At 42.8% G+C, this 22,276-nt stretch overlaps 1 protein-coding gene across 1 annotated transcript; it reads right to left on the bottom strand.

The window, feature by feature from the left end:
• Positions 1–8,364: 8,364 nt before the first annotated feature.
• Positions 8,365–20,804, bottom strand: LOC126998015 (uncharacterized). Its single transcript, XM_050859296.1, has 3 exons — positions 20,333–20,804; positions 17,764–17,900; positions 8,365–16,338 (listed from the first exon to the last, which is right to left on the bottom strand). Exons 1-3 carry the CDS (start codon positions 20,679–20,681, stop codon positions 16,204–16,206), a joined length of 621 nt encoding a protein of 206 aa, XP_050715253.1. The 5' UTR covers positions 20,682–20,804; the 3' UTR covers positions 8,365–16,203.
• Positions 20,805–22,276: the final 1,472 nt, after the last annotated feature.

Consider the following 22,276-nt stretch of genomic DNA (forward strand, 5'->3'; position numbering starts at 1 on the left):
CCGTTTTTCCTGTTATTCATCTCTCTTTTCCTTCATTATCTTCTTTTTCTACTTTATCGTCTCCTCCAGATTTCTTACTTCTCTCATATGTCCCGTTATTTAACTTTTTTTCTTCCTTCAATTCCTTACCCTCCCTATCTCTTTCTCTTCCACCTTTGTTTTCTTTTAGTGTATTTCTATTTATTTATCTCTGTTTTTGTATTATTTTCTCTCGATTTTTCAGATTTCTACTTTCTTTGGTGAATTAATTGTTTGTTTGTTTGTTTTTTACTTTCCTCTTACTGTTGTCTACTCTGTGTTACCCATTACCAGCATCTTCTTTTTCTCTTATCTAGCTTGTTCACTGTCCATTTGTTCATTCCTGCGCCAGTCCCGTCACCATCATCAGCATCATTATAATCATCATCACAACCATCCTCTTCTCTTCCTTTCATCTTTAGTATTCCTTTCCTTCTTTCTCTCTCTTTCACACTCATGGAAATACTAATAAATAATCGCTACGTTCTGTCTAGTTCATATATTTGCTTGACTTTAATTTTACGTCATTTTTCTGTTGCTATCGGCCGAGGAAGGTGATGATGATTTCGCTTTTGTCCTTGTGTTTGTCTGTTTGTCTGTCTGTGCGTTACCTTCCCCATAAAATAAAATAAAACCGGCATTGAGCGGAGGCGGCCATTTTCACCATAAAATTCTGGCCAATATGGTGGACGATTCATATTCCTTAAAATTCGCTTTTCAACATATTTTTCTAAGACAATTATTTTGTATTTGTGTTAACTCATTCACTTAAATTTCAATCTTTCGTTTGTGTGTGTGTGTGTGTGTGTGTGTGTGTGTGTGAGAGAGAGAGAGAGAGAGAGAGAGAGAGAGAGAGAGAGAGAGAGAGAGAGAGAGAGAGAGAGAGAGAGAGAGAGAGAGAGAAACAATAAAAAAAAAGTAAGAGACTAGGGGAGGAGAGGAAAAAATAGACGCACGTGGGATGAAAGAAGGAGGGAAAGGTTCAGAGGAGGAAAGAAAAGAGAGAGAAGAAAGTATAATAAGAGAGGAGGGAAAATATTCACCTTTGCAAGACTTTGGGAACAGACCGAGATTAAAAGACGTGCGGGGAACAAGCAACAGACAGACACGAGGGTGGTAAAGATTGAACACACACACACACACACACACACACACACACACACACACACACACACACACACACACACACACACACACACACACACACACACACACACACACACACACACACACACACACACACACACACACACACACACACACACACACACACACACACACACACACACACACATACACACAGTAATATTTGTTGTTATAATTGTTTTTTTTATCATGTTATGCGGTGTTTAATGTTAATAGATACTATTCCTCCTCCTCTTCCTCTTCCTCCTCCTCTCCTCCTCCTCCCCTCTCCTCCTCCTCCTCCTTCTCCTACTACTACTACTACTACTACTACTACTACTACTACTACTGCTGCTACTCTCTATCTATCTATCCATCTATCTATTTTTCTCTCACTCTCTCCCTTTCTCCTCCCCTTCTCACCCTCATGATAACTTTTCCGGGAGTTCTCGTGTAATTTCAAGGTGAATCAGTGCATCGGTTGGCTAATCACACACACACACACACACACACACACACACACACACACACACACACACACCTGGTCTTAATTACATCCATCTCAGGTGTTTGGAATCGCCTTTTCTACCTCTCCCTCTCTTTCTCTTCCTCCCCTCATTCCCTCTTCCTTCCCTCCTCCCCCCTCCCCCTCCCCCTTCTCCCCTCCCCCCCCCCCTCTCTCAATCTCCCCAATCTCCGGGTGACTTTTGGCAACCCGTATCTAATTATCCTAAACCTTTGAGGGGATTGAAAACCAGCGGTGAGGAGTTGTTTTGTTGTGCGCCATTGTTGAAGCCCTTCCTCCTCCCCCTCCTCCTCCTCCTCCTTCCGTCCATCCTTCCTTCCTCTCTGTTTCTCTCTGTCTGTCTGTCTGTCTCTCTCTCGTCCTCTCTCTATATATTTATCTCTTATCTTTATTTCTATCTACCTATCTATCTATATCCGTCTACCTATCTATCAGTTACAATTATATGTAAGAAAAAGTAACCACAAAAACTCATAGAACTGACAGACAGACAGGCAGATGGACCAACACAGAACAGGAACAAAAGTACTTATGATTCAGAGTACATACAAGATTTATAATTATTAAAAAAGGCTCTAGAAACACCTGGATTCACTTTCACTCACACCGTAATTAATGGACAAAGGTAAACTAAAAGAGAAAAAAACATGGTATAAAGTAACTCATTAAACTCATACACACAAACACATTAACAAACAGTATACACATCAAACTAATTTTCATTCAAGTTAAAATCAAAACCCGTGTACACCGAATTAAATCTCATGTACGCATTCATGTAGGATTATGTGCACGCGGAACTTTCTCTCGTGTGCGTAAAATCCCTCGTGTACGTCAAATCAGTGATCTTGTACACACAGCCAAAATAATGAATAAGTTACTCGCACGAACACGCGTCTTATTTTTTCATTGATATTCGTCATTATTGATAAGACGTCGGAATATATGTAAGATAATGCTGGTGAAAGTATAATGAGAGAGAGAGAGAGAGAGAGAGAGAGAGAGAGAGAGAGAGAGAGAGAGAGAGAGAGAGAGAGAGCACAGGTATTTAGGGTTTAAGGCAAGAGTTAAAGATAAAGGTATTAGTCAGGTGTGATAATTAGACAAACAAACAGCTTTACACACACACACACACACACACACACACACACACACACACACACACACACACACACACACACACACACTCACAGATATAGAGGCAGTGAGTGAGTGTGTGAGAGAAAGTAAAAAGTAAAACAGATGGTAAGAGAAAATAGAAAAAAGTGGAACGTCAACTAAAGAAAACAAGGAAATAAACCACACCAGACGAGAGAGAGAGAGAGAGAGAGAGAGAGAGAGAGAGAGAGAGAGAGAGAGAGAGAGAGAGACTAGACTATCACCATCTTAACTCCCTCTCTCTCTCTCCCTCTCTCCTCCTCCTTCCAGCCCAGAGAGCAAAAAGACCGCTAATACCCAAAGAGGATTAAATGGAGATGTTTGCAAACCGAGTCAGCCGAGTGATGATAATGGAGTCTGTTGCCTGTTACCTTTACCTGAGGGAGGGAGGGAGGGGGAGAGAGAGAGAAAATCCTCCATCTCGTAGGAACATAAAAGGGATAAATACATTAAACCTCCCGACATCTTAGAAACTCCTCCTCCTTCTCCTCCTCCTCCTCCTCCTCCTCCTCCTTCTCCTCCTTCTCTTCTTCTTCCTCCTCCTCCTCCTGAGATAAGATTTAAGCTCATTCTTAGTCGTAAATAGTCTATTGTGCTTCTTTTTTTGTTTGTTTTATTTAATGTTATAGAGTGCGACTTATTTGGTGTGTGTGTGTGTGTGTGTGTGTGTGTGTGTGTGTGTGTGTGTGTGAGAGAGAGAGAGAGAGAGAGAGAGAGAGAGAGAGAGAGAGAGAGAGATCACTTAACCCTCCACTCACACGCCCGAATAGGATCAGAACCTGTTGTTTACCTTTCCACAATACCTTAAGACCCGATCCCTTGGTGCCACGTCTCCTGTAAACACTCTTAACCATCGAGATAAAGAGGGAATTGGCAACGCTGTCACCTCGACCTCCTTATCGTCTTATTAAGTTTTCTTCTCTTCCTTTTACTTCTCTTTTTAATCCTCTTATTTCTCTATTTCTTCCTTATTTCTCCTCATTACACTTCTTTTTTGATAATTCTCCTTTTCGTATTTTTCCTTTCTCATGATTTCGCTTTCTCCTCCTCTCTATATTATTTTGTAGTCCTTTATTTTTTTCCTCCTTTTACCTTCTCTTTCTAATACTCTTCCTCCTCTATTCTCTTGTTTTCCTTGTTCTTCTTCTTTTCCCATTTGCCCTCTTTCTCATCTTTCACTTTCTCATTTTCTTCCTCCTCTTTCTCTTTCCATCCCCCACTTTTTATCTCCTCTCTCCTCTTCCTCTTTTTCTCCTCCCTAATTATCTTCCTTTCTCTTTTTCTCTCCGTCTTTTTTCCTCGTTCTTCTTCTTTTCCGAATTGTCCTCTTTCTCATTCTTCACTTCCTCTTTTTCTGCCTCCTCCTCTTTCTCTTTCTCTCCCTCTCTTTTTATCTCCTCTCTCCTTTTCCTCTTTTTTTCTCCTCTCTCTTTCCCTAATTTTCCTCCTTTCTCTTTCTCTCTCCGTCTTATTTATCTTCTTTATTCTAATTTTCACATTATTTTCCTCTTTACTGTATTTTTTTCTGCCACCTCCTATTTCTCTTTCCATCCCCCTCTTTTTATCTCCTCTCTCATTTTCCTCTTTTTTTTTCTCCTCTCTCTTTCCCTAATTTTCCGCCATTCTCTTTCTCTCTTCGTCTTATTTAGCTTCTTTATTCTAATTTTCACATTCTTTATATCTTTACTTTATTTTTTCTGCCTCCTCCTCTTTCTCTTTCCATCCTCCTCTTTTTTATCTCCTCTCTCCTTTTCTTTTTTTTCTCCTTTCTCTTTCCCTAATTTTCCTCCTTTCTCTCTTCGTCTTATTTATCTTCTTTATTCTAATTTTCACATTCTTTTCCTCTTTAATGTATTTTTTTTGCCTCCTCCTCCTCCTCCTCCTCCTCCTCTTTCACTTTATAGTCCTCCTTTTCGTGCCCTTGGAGTCTCTTGCTTGAAGGAGGGTTGGATCCTGCACTAACTGGCGGTGATCCCAAGCGAGGAAGACACACCCAGGCCACGAGAAGGGGATGTAATAGGTTCCAACACCCTCTTAAGTCCCACTAAGAGGATTGTCTGTATCTTGACCCTCCTCCTCCTCCTCCTCCTTTCTCTTCTCTAAATGTGGAAAAAAAATACGAGGCTTTTGATTCCATGCTTTTATCTTATCTTTTTTTCGTGTTTACTTACTGTGAGTTTAAAGGAATTGTTTGTTTTACTTTCTCGTCTCAGTTTATTTCGTTCGTGTGGTTTTGGGGTTTTCATTAAGGTAAGCCTGGAGGAGTATTTTGGCTTTTTTTTTCGTTAATTATTTTGGTGTTTTGATTTCACTGTTTAGTTTATGTTTAGTGATCTTAATGAAGGTGCTTTGGTGATGTAATTGTTTGTGTATCAGTTCGTCTGTTTGTTTTGTGTGTGTATGCATGTGTTAGTGTAAGGGAAAAAAAGGACAAAAAGAAGGAAAAATAGAGATTAAATATGAATACAAATAATTGTGAACCTTAAAATTAATTATCTATATACAAACAAGAGGAATGGAGATGGATAAAGACAGGAGGAAGTTAAATCTACCAAAGAAAAGGAGGAGGAGGAGGAGAAAGAGGAGGAGGAGGAGGAGGAGGACGAGGAGGAGGAGGAGTCACAAATCGGGGCAGCATATCAGTCGCAGGTCACTCACAAGGAAAACAAAGGCAATGGGTCAGCCGAGAGAAGGGAACGTGGGTAAGAACTAGGAGGTCAGTCACAAGGGAGGAGGGGGAGGCGTCTTAAGGACCGTCCCGCTGATGGGCCCCGATAGCCAGGCGGAGAGAACCGTCCCGCGTGAGAGACTGGCAGATGGGGGGCGCGATAGGGCGGCTGAGTGTCCCTTGTGTTTGTACTGAAGGCGCTGAGAGGATTATGTCGTCACTAGGAGGAGGAGGAAGACGAGGAGGTGGTGAAGGAGGAGGAGGAGGAGGAAGAGGAGATATGGAAGATCAGGCAGCAGGAGGTTTGTTGCTTTAATGATTTGATTATTTCGTCATGTTCTTCAGTCCCATGCGATATATACTAAAGCACTTGCTGGACGTTCGTGCGAGACTGTTGAGTTCAGTCCTAACACAACAAAGTAACGCTCAATTTAATGTTTAATTTAAGGTGTTGTTAGTTTTCGCATCAACTACTGAAAGACGATTGTTCCACCCGCCGATCTCAGCACAGCACTATTATTTCTAGTTGAAGGAGAGTAAAAATGACCCCTTTGATGGAGATTCCGGCTTTGTGTTATGAAGATGAAATGTGATAAAATCATGGCTTCGATAATGAGAAAACAGTGCTCAAGCCAGGGCTGAGTGAGTAAAAAACATTCCAAAGAAACCCAAACCAATGGATATGAACAACTAATTGAAAAACCTATCGAATAGCAACTTATTGAAAAACAAAGTGGTGGACACGAAGACGAAAACTGCCTAAGGAGGGAAGAAGCAAGTCTTGGGTAAGCGTCCCTGAGGCTGTGGCACCTGGCTGGCCTTGACGCGGCGCCCTGAGCAGTGACTTACCTGGCCGTGCCCTAAGCTGACCCTGCAGACCACACGGCACGCGGCCCACTCGCCTGGCTTCCTGTCCTTCCTGCGGGGCTGCTCGATAACAGGACATTACCGGATGGGGTGGGAGGCTTTGGCGTATCCTGTAGGACACCCTCGACCTTGTGTCCGGAGGCGAGGGATCCTTACCCATCCCAGGCTTAGGGGTCAGGGAGATGGAGGCTGATGCCGCGGAGAGCCTGAAGAAGAGTGTGTTTTCCTATAGTGACCCTTGTAACCATCTTCGCTGCTGTTGGACCATTTTCTTTGCTCTACATGGTAGCCTACGTCAATTCGAAGGTATTGTGTTGCCTTTCATTTGTTGCATGATAGGAGTGGATACAGGTGTCCATCAGGAGAGTTATGGGGGAGCAAAGAAAGCTGTAAAAATGACATATATATTTTTCAAAGGTTAAAAATCTGATCGAGTAACAACGGTGAGCAAAGGTAAGCAGTCAGCGGATATCTAGGGAGCATGTAAGGTCCCCGTAACATCTATTGTATATAATATTATGACCAATTCAGGATCATTTTGAGGACATAATTTTGTCTATATTCTTATTTTAACACTTCATCTCATGCATGATTGTGGAGGAGGAAGTTCTAGGGAGGGCCCGATAATAAGCTACGAGGCCCTGGGGTGCGTGCGTGTTGTAACTGTGTGCCGAATATGGATGTGGTGAGGGCCTGACCTACAGAAAGCATGGCACCACTGAGGAGGCGCTGTTAAGAAAGATGGGAGACATGGCCTTCTGGTGCTCTGATTCACATGTGTGATAATAGTATATCCTGACTATACTGGCGCTACCAAGATTATCTGGTCTTCCCGCGCCATCACGAAAATAAAATATATTCTTCCCATTTCCCGTCTCTTCTATCCACATTAGCGTTCACTTTTCATTTACTTAAGGGGCTATTACACTGGGCAAATTTTCCGTGGATCTTCAGTCAAACCACGATTTCCGCTGGCGTGGTTCTCATATTTGCGTGGTTTTCTGACGTGTCCACGACCTTCCAAAGCTACGGTAGATTTCACTGAAGGACGACGGTATTACTCATCATCTTCATCAGCAGCAATAACAACAAACAACTGAGAACCACGCCAACGGAAATCGTGGTCTGACTGAAGATCCACGGAAAATACGCCCAGTGTAATATCCCCTTTACTCACCATCAATATTACTTTCTACTAACAAACAAACCTACATTTATCACTTTCATCACTCTCCGAATAGAATCGCCTACGTATTCTCCCACGTTTTTACTTCAACGTTTTCTTCTACAGGACGACCTTCACGCTCCTGCGGCTTGGTGTCCTCAGCACTTCGTCACACACCTCCTCTGTGCTGTGCCTTCTTCTCAGGACGTCTTTGAAGGTCAGTAAAGGCGTAAGATAAATTGTCATTCTTCTTATGCTACTGCTTCAAATTCTTGTTCTCATTCTTATTCATATCCTTACTCTTCTTATTCTGATTCATATTCTTATTCTTTTTATTCTTATTCAGTGGAGAGGAAAACAAACCAGCGACCAAAAATACGTTGTCATCAAAGAAATTGACTCACTCTTAGCATTCTCTCAAAAAGTCCTATGGAGAGTTGGAAAAGTGAAAAGCGAGATTGAAATAACTTGCGTAGTGCTGGCGTGGGGAGGTCGTTGTGGGGGAGTCGTCGGTAAGGTGAAGCGTGTGGTCAGATTCTTACAACAATGATTTTGATCTTTTCTATTTACTTACATTACTTATTCATTCATCATTTTTTACCCATAGCATTTCCTTGTATCTCTTATTCCTTGTACCGTTAACCCGAGATTATTTTGGAGAGATAGATAGATAGACAGAGAGAGAGAGAGAGAGAGAGAGAGAGAGAGAGAGAGAGAGAGAGAGAGAGAGAGAGAGAGAGAGAGAGAGAGAGAGAGAGAGAGAGAGAGAGAGAGAGAGAGAGAGAGAGAGAGAGAGAGGATACCGTCGCTTGTCATGGTGAAACAAACACATAATCGTTTCTCTTTATGTCTTTATTTAACCAATATTAAAATATCATTGCGTGTGTGTATGTGTGTGTGTGTGTGTGTGTGTGTGTGTGTGTGTGTGTATGTGTGTGTGTGTGTGTATATGTTGGTCAGCGTGGGGGAGGGCCGCGGGTCCCTCACTATCAGTACTATTTGATTGGTATTTGATTCTCACTGTAGGGAAAATGCATCACTATATGTACACACGCACGCACACACTACCCTCGCGTGCGTCGCCTCGGCACAGGTCAGCCTAGAGCAAGAGAGTTCAGCTGTACACACTTCGAATCCGTTTTCCCTTAACTGAAGTCCTACGAAGCGGAAGTGTCGTAGCGGGAGGTAGAGCGTGTGAGTGGCGGGCGAACACAACGACTCGCCGACACTCGATAAAACGTAAACCCCCGCTACTAACTCGCCTAGCCCCGACACCACTAGCTACAAGATATAATAATTGATATTCTCAACAACAAAATGTTTTATTATACGAAGCAAGTGTATTAAGGAAGCCTAAAGCTAAATTATTATATTTACTGGACGAATTGTTTCTCTCAGAGTCAAGCAGTCCGTGTCGCATAGCCCTCAGGTAACGCGCTCACCTTGCCCACCTGAAGGAGATGCTGCGTCTACGTGCCTCTCTAACACCCGCTGCGAAATATTTCTCTCTCTCCATCACAAAAAATCCTCAGTATCTCACGTCTGCTAAATAGTAAATATGTTCCCTCTTTCTACACTACAAAAAAATAACTCCTTATTTTCTTAGTCTGCCAAAAAAGCCCGCACTGCACAATTGGTTCTCTTCATCACACCATTCAGAACACATCCAAAATATGTTCTCTCTCTCCACCACAAAAAATAGCTCCTCACTGCCTGGCGTCCGCTAAAAAGTAAATATGTTTCCTCTTTTTATCCCAAATCTTCTCATTGCCTCACGTCCGCTAAAACATTCAAAGCGGACTTCACAATTGGTTCTCTTCACTGCAGCAAAGAGAACACTTGCAAAAATGAGACAATGAATTAGAAGAAATATCAGTCTCCTTGACCACAAAAAGATTCTCACTGTTTCGTGCCCGCTAAAAATACCAATGCGGACTGTACAATTGGTTCTCTTCATCACACCATCGAGAACACTTGCACAAAGTCAAAAGAAATCTCTGTCTCTATTTGACCCCAACAAATTTATCACTGCCTCGTGCCCGCGAATATAAACACCAATTCAGACTTTACAATCGGTTCTCTTCAACACACCGTCGAGAACACTTGCAAAATTTTAAATACAACTCAAAAGAAATCTGTCTCTATTTGACCCCAACAAATTGCTCACTGCCTCGTGCCCGCGAATATAAACACCAATTCAGACTTTACAATCGGTTCTCTTCAACACACCGTCGAGAACACTTGCAAAATTCTGAATACAAATCAAAAGAACTCTCTGTCTCCTTGACCACAACAAAGTCCTCACTCCCTTATCTCCACTAACAAAAACACATCAATCCAAACTGTACAATTGCTTCTCTTCAACACACCACTGAGAACACTTTCAAGATTGTCAGTACAAACCAAAGGAAATTTCAGTCTTCACCTCTACACCAAAATCGTTACAATACAACAGCGTCCCAAACATCGACTTGCTAGACCGTTCAATTTTCCGTGTAGCAGCGTCAATAAGTGCTGCTGAGTGCTGTGCTGTGTGTCCTGCCGTGACTCTGAGCTTCAGCGTGAGCCTCAGGGTGTCCTAAACGTGACTGATGTGTCTTTAGCGTGTGTATATGTCTTTGCATGCATGTGTGTATTCGTGTCTGTGTATGCGTGTATGGATAGACTTTGTGTGCCTTGTGTGTAATCTCTTGTGTTGTTATATCCTTAACTTGTGCATGCGTCCTGTCTTCATGCTTGTGTGGGTATGTGTCTGAGTTGGTGTATATGCGTCTATGTATGTCCTTGTGTACCTTATGTATGCGTGTCTATGTTGTGCTAGCCTTGACTGATGTGTGTTTATGGCTATCTATGTATGTTTTTATGCGTGTATGTCTATGTAAGCCCTCAGTGTGGCAAGCAAAAAGTGTGTAGCAGCAAAGTCTGGCTAGCAGGGAAGCATAGAGTTATGACATACTTGATAACTTTAAGCATTGATTCATTACCAGCCTCTGTTTGTGAGCTGCGAATGACAATTTAAGATACAAATGACTGTTGTCCCAAAAACATAAAAGAAACAATTATGCGTCACTGTCCAGAGCGACGCGTGACGAAAACTCTCTAATTACGACAACACAAACAATGAATTTCCTACCCAGAGGAAACGACGAAGAGACCTTAATTAACATACGTTATAAAACAACAAATAAGTCTTAATTAATATATCTTACCAATGTGTGTGTGTGTGTGTGTGTGTGTGTGTGTGTGTGTGTGTGTGTGTTCACTCAGGTAGACGCGATCAACGCGTCTCCACTAATTAACGCGACTAGACAGGTGACCGCGAAACATGACACCTGGCAATGTTTTCACTACCTACTCACACCTGACTGCTTTACGTGCATACCTGGCACATAATAATAATCGTCTTCTAACATTTTAATTTCTACGTTTGTTTGATTTTTTTCAGTGTCTTTTAGCAACGTTTGTCTTAAAAGGCTGCCGACGCCTTTTTTTTATAAATATCTGATCACGTTTCCTTTATATGCTCCTTCAAGTATATTTTCTCTTGATCTATATAGCAACGTATTTCAGTGAGGTAAGATGCAACATAACGTTTCCTGTTACTGACACCTGCCAATATTTTCTTCAAGTGATGTGACAACTCTCTTTCCTGCAAGGCCTCGGAGGCGACAAGCATGCACAGATTTTACAAAATTCAATGTTTACATATTTAGAGGGTTTTCAGGCTATGATTATAAGGCAAAACATGGAAAAACGTTCGAGTTGTTTCTTTCTTAATCTTACGTATCCGCATCACACATATGTATCTTTTGTGGGTGAAGGGCTGTGTTGGGTTGATTCTAAAACACATGTGTGTAAGCAAATGTATCAAAACGCCTGTGTAAAACTCGCCTCTGGAATTAGTTGATAAATTAGCTAGTCGCGTTTAAGACTTGACTTGGCATTCGGCTCATCAAATGACCTCATCGTTACCAAATTCCAAAACTGATTAAGTATGTACAATTCAGTCATACTCAAAAATGTTACAAATGCCAAAAAAGTCACTCGTTCAGGAAATATTTTAGTTCATATCAGTCAATCAATCAAACCAGAATTGCGACTCACGTATCCAATAAATGTCATGGAAGAGAAGGAGGATCGAACACCTTTCTCGTCTCCTTCGTGTGTTTCGCGCCCTCAGCGGGAGACAAAGTGGCGTCGTGGGGCATCGAGGCGTCTGGGTGGCGATTGGCACTTGTTTTCGGCGGTGTGTGTGTGTCGCCAGAGTTAGAGACCGACCACAAGGCAGCCAATCATGACTCTTCGTGGGTTACCGATGACCTGAACTGCTTAAGGGGGCTATTACAGGGGGCAAATTTTCCGTGGATCTTCAGTCGAACCACGATTTCCGCTAGTGTAATTCTCATTTTGTTTCTTGTTATTGCTGCTGATGATGATGGTGAGTAATACCGTCGTTCTTCGGGGAAATCTACCGTAGATTTGGAAGATCGTGGACACGTCAGAAAACCACGGAAATATGAAAACCACGCCAGCGGAAATGGTTGTTTGAAGATCCACGGAAAATTTGCCCAGTGTAATAGCCCCTTAAGGCTTACAGAATGACCTTACGAAAACTTGTTCAATATGTTCTTCCTATTTCCCGCGAAGAACGAAGTTTTGTTTATTTCTGAGGATGTGGCCACGTGACCCATTTCATCCTCCTCCAGAAGCACACAGATGTACAGAACCTTGATCCGTGACGTCGTGTTTTTATTTTCTATTGCCCAAGTAGAATGTATCGAATATTTGCTTCCTGTTACTCGAAAAGAACGAAGTCTTTATCTATTTTTTTTAGGATGTGGCAACGTGGTCCATTCAGCGTTGCCAAATTATCGTACTCATCGCATTACATTTTCATAGTTTCTGACCAATAACTGTAGCAAAAACAAACAAACAAACATCAATAAATAGGAGCTTTAACGCTAACTTCAATTTTCTATCGTTATTTGTGTAGGTACGAGAGTTTGAGGATTAAAAGTGATAAATACGATGTGGTGAATACGATAATCTGGCAACGCTGGGTCCATTTCATCCTCAGCCAAAAACACGAACAGAGCCGCAGAACCTTCATCCATGGCCTCGTGTTTTTACTTCATGTTTCCCAAGCAACACGGATTCTTGTTTGCTCTTGAGACGAGCGGCGTTGTGCATCTCATCCTTTAGCGAAATGCAAAGACGAATCAAAGTCAGAATCAAGAATTTATCCTGATGAATATCGGTGGTACGCTGTTTAGCTGCAAGAAAATCATGAACGAGATATACTTTACATCCCAAACTGTCCTTCCAAAACCTAGTCGTCATTTTTTTTCAGTAATACTCTACAGTCAAAACGTCAACGTAGAAGAATACTTAGGGTGCAGAGGAAGCATAATCTACACTAAAGGTCTGTCGGAAATTATTAACGAGGAATGAGTACACGACGAGTCAAAACAACTCACATCCTGAACACTCGACGCGCGGCAGTTCACCGGTTCGAGGTTCACTCTTTGGAGGCTGATTTGCTCGCCTCCACCTCGCGAGTCGCCTCGGAACTATGACGTCATCAGATCTGCGTTCCTCGCCTTCGGCGCAGAGGCTGGAACGCAGAACTCTAGTGAAAAATAGACCACAGCACATATTTGATCGTGTTCGAGAAAATTTCCTTTTTAAATAATTCTCATATGAAATATACGAAAGTGAGTTTGTTGATTATTGTTTTTCCATCTCATGACGGACAAACTGAGAATGTGATATTGACTTCTCGCCCACTCTGTTTTCTTTTTTTTTATACAGCAAAACTTCATTTTTTTTCGCATAAACTTTGTCATTACTTATAAAACGAGAAACTTTCCTTGTGATTTTTTTTACTTATTCAAGTGAACTATTTTTTCGTCTTAATATTCCGCACCAAAAGCTTCATGTGACGTACAATACAATGAATGAACCTTACTAGAGACTGATCTACCTACTAATACAAGTGAGCTTCAGCGTTACTTCCCTAAAAATGTTCAGTTATCCAAGCTTTCCCTAACATTGTGTGCGGGGTTGATGCCTGACTTCCCGTTTTCTGCTACAAGCTTGCGGCGTGGTGGTGAGATGGCGTGGAAAAGGTGTGAGGAATACATCAAGCTTTCATTATAAGCCGTCTTGTACTGGTCTGTTCAAATAATAATAATAATAATAATAATAGTAGTAATTCTAATGATAATAGCAATGATAATAATAATTTAAATGGCAATGATAATAATAATAATGAACAATAACAAAAACATCATGCAAATGTTGAATCGAAGGCTAAATTTGTCATTACTGATGTAGTTAATGTGAAAAATAATTGGCTAACAGTGAAAAGAATGAAAAGTCGCTTAAACTGATTAGAAAAAAACGTATACAAATATATGAAAGAAATAACTCATTGATATTAGAATGCAATTAACACATACTTTACTTATTCACTTAATTAGCGTTCCTCAGCACCGTCCACGAGGTCAACAGGTAACCAGACACACCTGTGCATATCATAGTATTAATTAATGTCGCCTCTAGAGAAAGATATTAATGGAAAAAATTAAGTGTCTTTATGCGTGTGAGTTATATACAGCTATTATTATTATTATTACTGTTGGTATTATTATTATTATTATTATTATTATTATTATTATTATTATTATTATTATTATTATTATTATTATTATTATTATTATTATTATTATTATCATTATTATCATTATCATTAGTATTATGCATCATGATTCGTGTTAGGTAAGGCAGACTATTCTCTCGTAACTACTAACCTATATGTATGTGTGTGTGTACGGGTATGAGGGAGCGCCACCTACCTACCTAAATACAAACTAAACCTCCCTATGTACACGTCCTTATCGCGACACATCAAGAAACAACTAAAACAAGACGTACCTAAGTGTAAAAAAAATGCATCCTTATCACTATCATCATATATGTTTTGGTATGTTATGTGTGTATGTATATATGCACTTGATTGCAGTGATGTTTGCCCTAAAAATATATATAAATATGTATGATTGCTCTCTAGGAATACTAAGGAGGAGCAGGAACGCGGAGGAAGCATGCTAGAGGGACATTATGCTGAGTGAGTGAGTGGCTGGTCCCAGGCGGCCAGCGAGGGGGGAAGGTGGGAAAGGAAGGAGAAGGAAAAAAGTAAAAGAAAGTAAGATAAGAAGGGAGGCGAAGGAAGACGGAGGAAAGAAACGGGAAAGGAGAGGATGAAAGGAGAGACTAAGGAGAGGAAGGAGAAGGAAGAGAGTAAAAGAAAGCAAGATAAGAAGGGAGGCGAAGGATGACGGAGGAAAGGAAGGGGAAGGAGGGGATGAAAGGAGAAACTAAGGAGAGGAAGGAGAAGGGAGAAAGTAAAAGAGAATAATATGAGAGTGAAGGAGAAGGAAGAAAGTAAGGAGAAAACGAAAGGGTGAAAGGAGAACGATGTGAAAAGAGACTGAGTAAATAGGAATGAGGAGGAAGAGAATAGGAGAGAGTAAGACAGGTAGGAAGATTACGGAAAACAAAATAGAGGAAGGAGAAAGACAGAGTGAAAGGAGAGACTAAGTAAGAAGGAAAAAAATGAGAGAGGCGAAGAGAATAACGATATATGATGGAAAATTAAGGAAGAGAATAAAAGATAAAGGAAGAGAGAAATAGGGAAAGGGAGATATTTAAAGAAGACAGAACAAGAGAGGTGGATAGAAAAAAAGAAAGGCGAGTATTATTTTTTTATGGAAGCAATAAGGAGGCGAAGAGGAGTTACTATTACCGTATTGAAAACTCTTTAAAATGGAATGGGAAGGGAGACGAGGCAAAATTAAATCACTGTGTTAAAAAAAGACAAATAATACTGATAAAGCGTAAAATATTCATAAGTACGACGAGTTCGAGTGTGGAAAAAAAAATACTCGAGGCACGAAAAATAAACTACAGAAAAGGAAAAATAAAATGCTTGTCGATGTAGGAAGGAATATGATCAAAAGGAAAGTGACGTACATAAAAGGAAAATAAATAATGCGATAGACGTAATAGATACAAACAAAGGGATGACTTATAAATACGACCTGAAGGAACACGAAAGGAGTAAACAAATAAGGTGATGACCCAGACAAGTACAAACAAGGGGGTGACTTATAGATACAGAACCCAACTCAAGCGCGCCAGGTCGGATACAAAGGTTCGAAAGTACAATCCAAAACTTTCTCGTCTCGTCTCGTCTAAAAAATTGCACCAAAAAATCCCTCGGCGGTGAGTGACGAGACTCGCCCCGCACGCCACCAGACAGACAGACACAGACGGCGGTGCTCGGCGCGGCGTGGCGGTGTTCAGACAGAGCGACAAACACGACAAAACCAACCAACGTGGACCTTAAGAGTAAACAGGTAGTCTGATTCTCCTCGTTCGAAAAGCGCTGCAAAAAAAGTCTTGTGTTGCTGGCGGGCCGACAGGTGTGTGGGTGTGGCTCCGTGCAGGTGTGAACAGGTGTGCCACTAGGCGGGTATGGCCCTAGTGCACCCTTGATCCTGGGGGGCGCGTGAGCCTGCCCGCCGCGGCCCCTGAGGCACGCCCTGGGTGGAGGCTAGGGGAGGATCATCTGGGTGAAAGGTGGGGACGAGGGGGCGGGGGGTTGGGGTGGCCTCAGGCGGCGGGCATGAGGAGGGGGTCGCCCTGGCCGTGTCTGGGCCGCTGTGGGTGCCGCTCCTGCCGGTGCTGGAGCGAGGCGGCACTGTGGTGGCGCTGCTGCGACGACGAGGACGAGGACGAGGAGTCGGGCTGTGGGAGGGAAGGGCTGTTAGCATCGTCAGGGGGAGGAGGATAACCAGCCTAAGCAGTACAAAATCTTAGGTAAACAACACCCTGCGTCTAAATAACTCTGTTGCTAATGTGATTTATAGCTGTTGGCATTGCTCTCAGAACTTATTAACTTCTCAGTCACCCTAGACAGCAGAAAGTCTCATGTATAAAAAGCTTTAAGCGTATTTAGAATTTTTTTTCGTTAAAGTGAAAAAATGGTGTCAGTGCTCTCAGAATGGATTAGCTTTTCAACCACCGTAGACAACACGTCGCTCATGTTGGTAGCATGTTCTGGATGTTTTATGAATTGAAAAACATATATTAATGAATCTTTACGTGGTGCTGAATAAATAAAAACTTAAAGATATTATATTTTTACTTCTTGTTTATATGTATAAGTTAATCAAAATCTCTGGAACAGTAATGTAATTATTTTTACAAAACACCGACGGGAAACCTTAAAATACGTGCAATGGAAAATGGAAAGTAGTTGTGCCATGAAATTATAACCACTGTGAAAGTCATAATGCACAATATCGTTAAATTATCTCGGCATGTTTGAAAATGAGAACAGTGCTTAGTCTTTTTTTCCTTGTGAACTCAAACTTGCACAATTTTTCCTTTAATGGTCGACTGCACCTTGCTTTTCCTTTAATATTATCTCCAAGGCACGAGGCAGAAGCTTGTATACGCCGTGCCGTGGCTGTCTCGATGAAAGTTAATATATTATGCATGCACGCAACAATGAACCTTGGGGAGAAAATTGTAAATGGTGGTGAGGCTGCTGGTGAAAGGTGAAGGCTGTGTAAGCGATGGCGGTGAAGGAGCTGGGGATGAGAGAGGACCCCCTTACTGGCCCTAGTGGTGTTGATTCGCGTGATGATGAGTGACCGAAGATGATGGTGATGATGGATGTGGTGATAATCGTGATGCTGGCGTGAAGATGGTGATGGTAATGAAGATGATGGTGGTGAAAGCCTTGGTGATGGTGATGCTATACTATAACGGCTGGAAATGGTGGTGATGACGTGGTGGCTAAAGAGAGTGGTGATGGATGGTGGTGATGGCCGTGGAGGAGGAGGAGGAGGAGGAGGGTGGTTAAGGAAGCAGTGAAGGATTGATGCGTCGAGGAAGGAGAGGTGGAGAGAGGTGGAGGAAAGTTAAAGATGTGGTGGTGGAGGAAGTGGAGAGAGAGAGAGAGAGAGAGAGAGAGAGAGAGAGAGAGAGAGAGAGAGAGAGAGAGAGAGAGAGAGAGAGAGAGAGAGAGAGAGAGAGAGAGAGAGAGAGAGAGAGAGAGAGAGAGTGGATGGCGGCTTAGCGAAAGTTAAAAATACAAAATTCAAGACGTCAAAACCTAAAAAAATCACACAGGTAACCACTAACGAGGAAACCTGAAGCCATTACCTGTAGGAGCGGGGGGTTATAGAGGGCGGGGGAGGGCGGCGTGTGGGTGGGGGCGGCGGGTGGGTCCTCCCCCGCCACGGGCAGCACCTTGGGCGTCGGGTCCCCCTCCAGCATGCCCAGGACCCGGTCGGCGGAGTCTGCGGGGATAGGAAGAGTTAGAAGGGAAAGGAGATCAAGGTGGTGGTGGTGGTGGTAGTGGTAGTAGTAGTAGTAGTAGTAGTAGTAGTTAGTATTTTCTGTCTCATAGGTCTTATATTTCTAAGTTATCTTTACATATTTGCATTTCGAAATCATTACATCATCGTTTTAAATGGTGTGTGTGTGTGTGTGTGTGTGTGTGTGCGTGTGCGTGTGCGTGTGCGTCTGCCTAGCCAAGTGACTCACACACACACACACACACACACACACACACACACACACAAGCAGGATGTAAGTGTTTCAGGCCACCTCTCATCACCATCGTTGGAGCCACCTGGTCTAAACTAACGGGGCCGCAGGTGAGTTGAACAGGTAAGGGAAGCCCCACAGCCACATAGTAACGAGGGAAGCGAGGCGAAGGGAGGGAGGGAGGGTATGTAGGCCACGGTAGGAAGGAAGGAAGGAAGGATTATAGGATTGGGTGAATTTGTAGTGTTTCTGAAGCGAGCAATGTTGAGATTGTTGTTTGTGTTAATTCCTTTCTCTTTCTCTTCATTTGCTTCTCTTGTTTAGTTTTCCCTTTGTTTTTGTTTTGTTTTGTTTTGTTTGAGGGGAGGAGTGTTTGCCTGTTGGTGTTCGTGTTTGTTTTTTTTTTTTTTTATTTTCTCTCTCTCTCTCTCTCTCTCTCTCTCTCTCTCTCTCTCTCTCTCTCTCTCTCTCTCTCTCTCTCTCTCTCATTCACTCACCCATACCTCCGAAAAAGTTACTTTAAAACCACAAGACCTTTACGATTTCCGGCACAAAAAGAAAAAAAGAGAAAAGGGATTGAGGCCAGTGATCTGATTTGCCTGAACCACACACCTTTAACCTCTCACCCCTCTTCCCTTACCCTCTCCCCGCACACCCTCGCTTCATCCCTATATTCTCCCCTCAGCCTCTTACCTCTCCCCTCTCTCCTTCCTCCTCTCCCTCACACTCCTCTATTCAAACCCATACTCTCCCCTTAGTCTCTTACCTCTCCCCTCTCTCCTTCCTCCTCTCCCTCACACTCCTCTATCCAAACCCATACTCTCCCCTTAGTCTCTTACCTCTCCCTTCTCCCCTCCCTTATACCCCTTACATCAACCCTATACACTATTTCCTTGGCCTCCTACACCTCCCCTCACCTTCCACCCCTCTCCCCTCTCTCTTCACACCCATCACTTCATCCTCATACCCTCCCCTCACCTTTCTCCCCTTCTCTCCCCTCACCCCCAAAGGAAGCCACATTCACCCCACCTGGTTTCTTGAAGGGCTTCTCCACCTGCGTCACCTGCCTGCCTTGCCTCTCACCTGGCCGACCACTAATTACTCCTGAGCTCACCTGAGAACAGCGGGATTAAGGTGTTGCTGGCATACTTTTATCTGCTACTTTTTTTTTCTTTTTTTTTTCGTTTTTTGTAGTGTAATTTTTTTTTCTTTTTATTTGAAACGAGATGATTGTGATTGATGGTAGAAGCAGTAGTAGTAGTAGTAGTAGGAGTAGTAGTAGTAGTAGTAGTCGTAGTAGCAGTAGTAGTAGTAGTAGTAGTAGTAGTGGTAGAAATATTGCGTAGGATAAAATGATGTACATGAAAATATGACGTTCCAGCGAATCCGTTTTCTATATAAAAACTTTAACAGAAAATGTACTGTATAGTGTGTGGTGTTCGGAGGGAAATATCCAAGTGGGGGATGGGAGAGAGAGAGAGAGAGAGAGAGAGAGAGAGAGAGAGAGAGAGAGAGAGAGAGAGAGAGAGAGAGAGAGAGAGAGAGAGAGAGAGAGAGAGAGAGAGAATATCAATCGAAAAAAAAAACATCAACTGGTAGATAATATTTCTCCCTCAAAAAATATAACAGCCGAGTGAGGGAGTGAAAAGGACGAGCAAGTTAAGTGAGTGAGTGACGGCGCGGTAAATGGCTCACCTGCTCTCCCCCACCTCCGCCCACACCCTTGGCGGTACTTGGCTCACACACACGCACCTCCCGTATAGTTCACGTAAGGAAGAACGAGAACAAAAACAAAATAAGAACAAGAACAAAAAGTAGATAAAAAGAACAAAAAAGAAAAACAATGAAGAAAACAACAGCAATACAAAATCAAAGTAAACGATGAAGATAAATAAGCAAAAAAAAAAAGAAAAAAAAGAACACGAACAAAAACACAAACAAGAGCAAGACTGTAAGAAGAAAGGAGAGAAGAAAAAGAAAAAAGGAAAAGAGAGCAGGGACCACTTAGATTACAATAGATAAGAAGAAAAAGCGTAAGAATCATCACTAATACTATACACACAACTACCTACTGATTGAAAGGGCGAGAGGAAATATGAGAGTCGTTTCATGAGTGACTCGACGCGGTAAACGGCGCATCCACCCACCCGTCACGGCGGTACTCGGCCCACGGCTCACCCACCTTCCGTGTAGTTCTTCAAATAGGCGTCCATGAACTCTTTGGACATCTTATGCGGGTAGGCGATGGGCTGGCGGCCGCTGAACGCCTCTGGAAGGGGGGTGGGGGCGACGCGTGCCGAAGTCTGGGGTAGGCCGATCGGCTCCCCTGACTTGAGGTACCCCGGAGGCCGCACCCCAGTGATTCGCGGGTCCCAGAAGATTATGTAGTAGAGGGAGAGCAGCACCCCAGCCCCCGATACCCCAGACATGTACGCGGCCACCGTCAGGAGTTTGATGACCTTTTTGGCGAAGGGTGAGGCCGACTTTTCCTTGACCTCCTTCTTTTCGCCCTCAGTTGCTTCGTCCGTCATCTTGACTCGGCTTGGTGGCTTTGGTTAGTGCCTTGTGTTCTTCAGCGCCTCCGCCTCCCTCGATGTGCGGTGTCTGCCCCCCACCAGCTATTGTGACACACTGACCTGGCTTGGCTTTCTCATCCGTCTTATATATGTCATCTTACCCCCACCTCAAGCGTCACCACCAGTCCCCCCCTCCACCGTCACCCCTGCTCCTCCTCCTCTTCCTCCCCCTTCTCCTCCTGTTATGGCTTCTGTTAACGGAGATGGAATGTAGTAGGGAATTGCAAGACTTAATGGAAAGGTTAATAGGAATTGATGAGCCACCCAGGTTAGAAGGGACTTTGATGAGGTGATGAGTAATGGAGGTGATGGGAATAACAGGTGAAGAGCGATGGGGTGATGGAGGAAAGGGGGGGTTGTTGTGGGGGTGAAGGGGTGGCACAGTGACCTAATAGTATATACTGCAAGGGCTTCACACACACACACACACACACACACACACACACACACACACACACACACACACACACACACACACACACTGTTCCCTTATTTAGACCGTGTTATCCCCTTTACTTCCGGATGCAGCTCTCCACTATTGCGTACTGGAATTTAACTCTTCTCTTTGATCCGTTACCTGTTTCATTATGTTAGTAAATAAAGGGATAGAGCAGCGGTTCTCAAACTTTTTACTTCCACGCACGCCCCTTCTAGAAATGGGTCTTTCCCTTCACGCCTCCTTTGCATATTAGGCCACGCTCTAAAGATAAAAATATTCCAACAGATATTCCAATTTTTCACCCAAGTCTTGCGTCCCCCATGGAATTATTAACGCCCCCAGTTTAATAACCACCGGGACAGAAGAATAGTAAAGACAGGTGGACAGACAGACAAATATACGCGGGAAATAAAGAATGAAAAACAGATCCACTTGTCAGGTTATGTAACTCATTCGAGAGGGGTTTATATATTTGTTTATTGGTCTCTTGTTGGAGTAATATGATTCGGGGAAGAGAGATGGGGAGTAGAAAGATATGGGGGGGGGAGGGGTAGGAACACACACACACACACACACACACACACACACACACACACACACACACACACACACACACACACACACACACACACACACACACACACACACACACACACACACACACACACACACACACACACACACACACACAACCTGACTGACCCAAATCCTACCAGTCTCAGTACTTCGAGTCACATTATTTGTAAAGTAGTAGAAGTAGTAGTGGTAGTAGTAGTAGTAGTAGTAGTAGTAGTAGTAGTAGTAGTAGTAGTAGTAGTAGTAGTAGTAGTAGTAGTAGTAGTAGTAGTAGTAGTAGTAGTAGTAGTAGTAGTAGTAGTAGTAGTAGTAGTAGTAGTAGTAGTGGTAGCAGTTGTTGTTGTTGTTGTTGTTCAGTATTGCGTTACAAATATTTTTAAAGTTAATGTGGATTTTTTTTTTTTTGGGGGGGTGGGGTGGGGGGGATGTACGGTTATAAGACAAAAAAAAATTGAGATTTGAGATGAATTCCGATGATGATGATATGAAGGAAGGAAGGCAGGCGACGAATGGATGTATGAAGCACCCATCTTTT

Source organism: Eriocheir sinensis, chromosome 13 (genome assembly GCF_024679095.1).
Source record: "Eriocheir sinensis breed Jianghai 21 chromosome 13, ASM2467909v1, whole genome shotgun sequence".
In the NCBI taxonomy this organism is placed as follows: Eukaryota; Metazoa; Arthropoda; class Malacostraca; order Decapoda; family Varunidae; genus Eriocheir; species Eriocheir sinensis.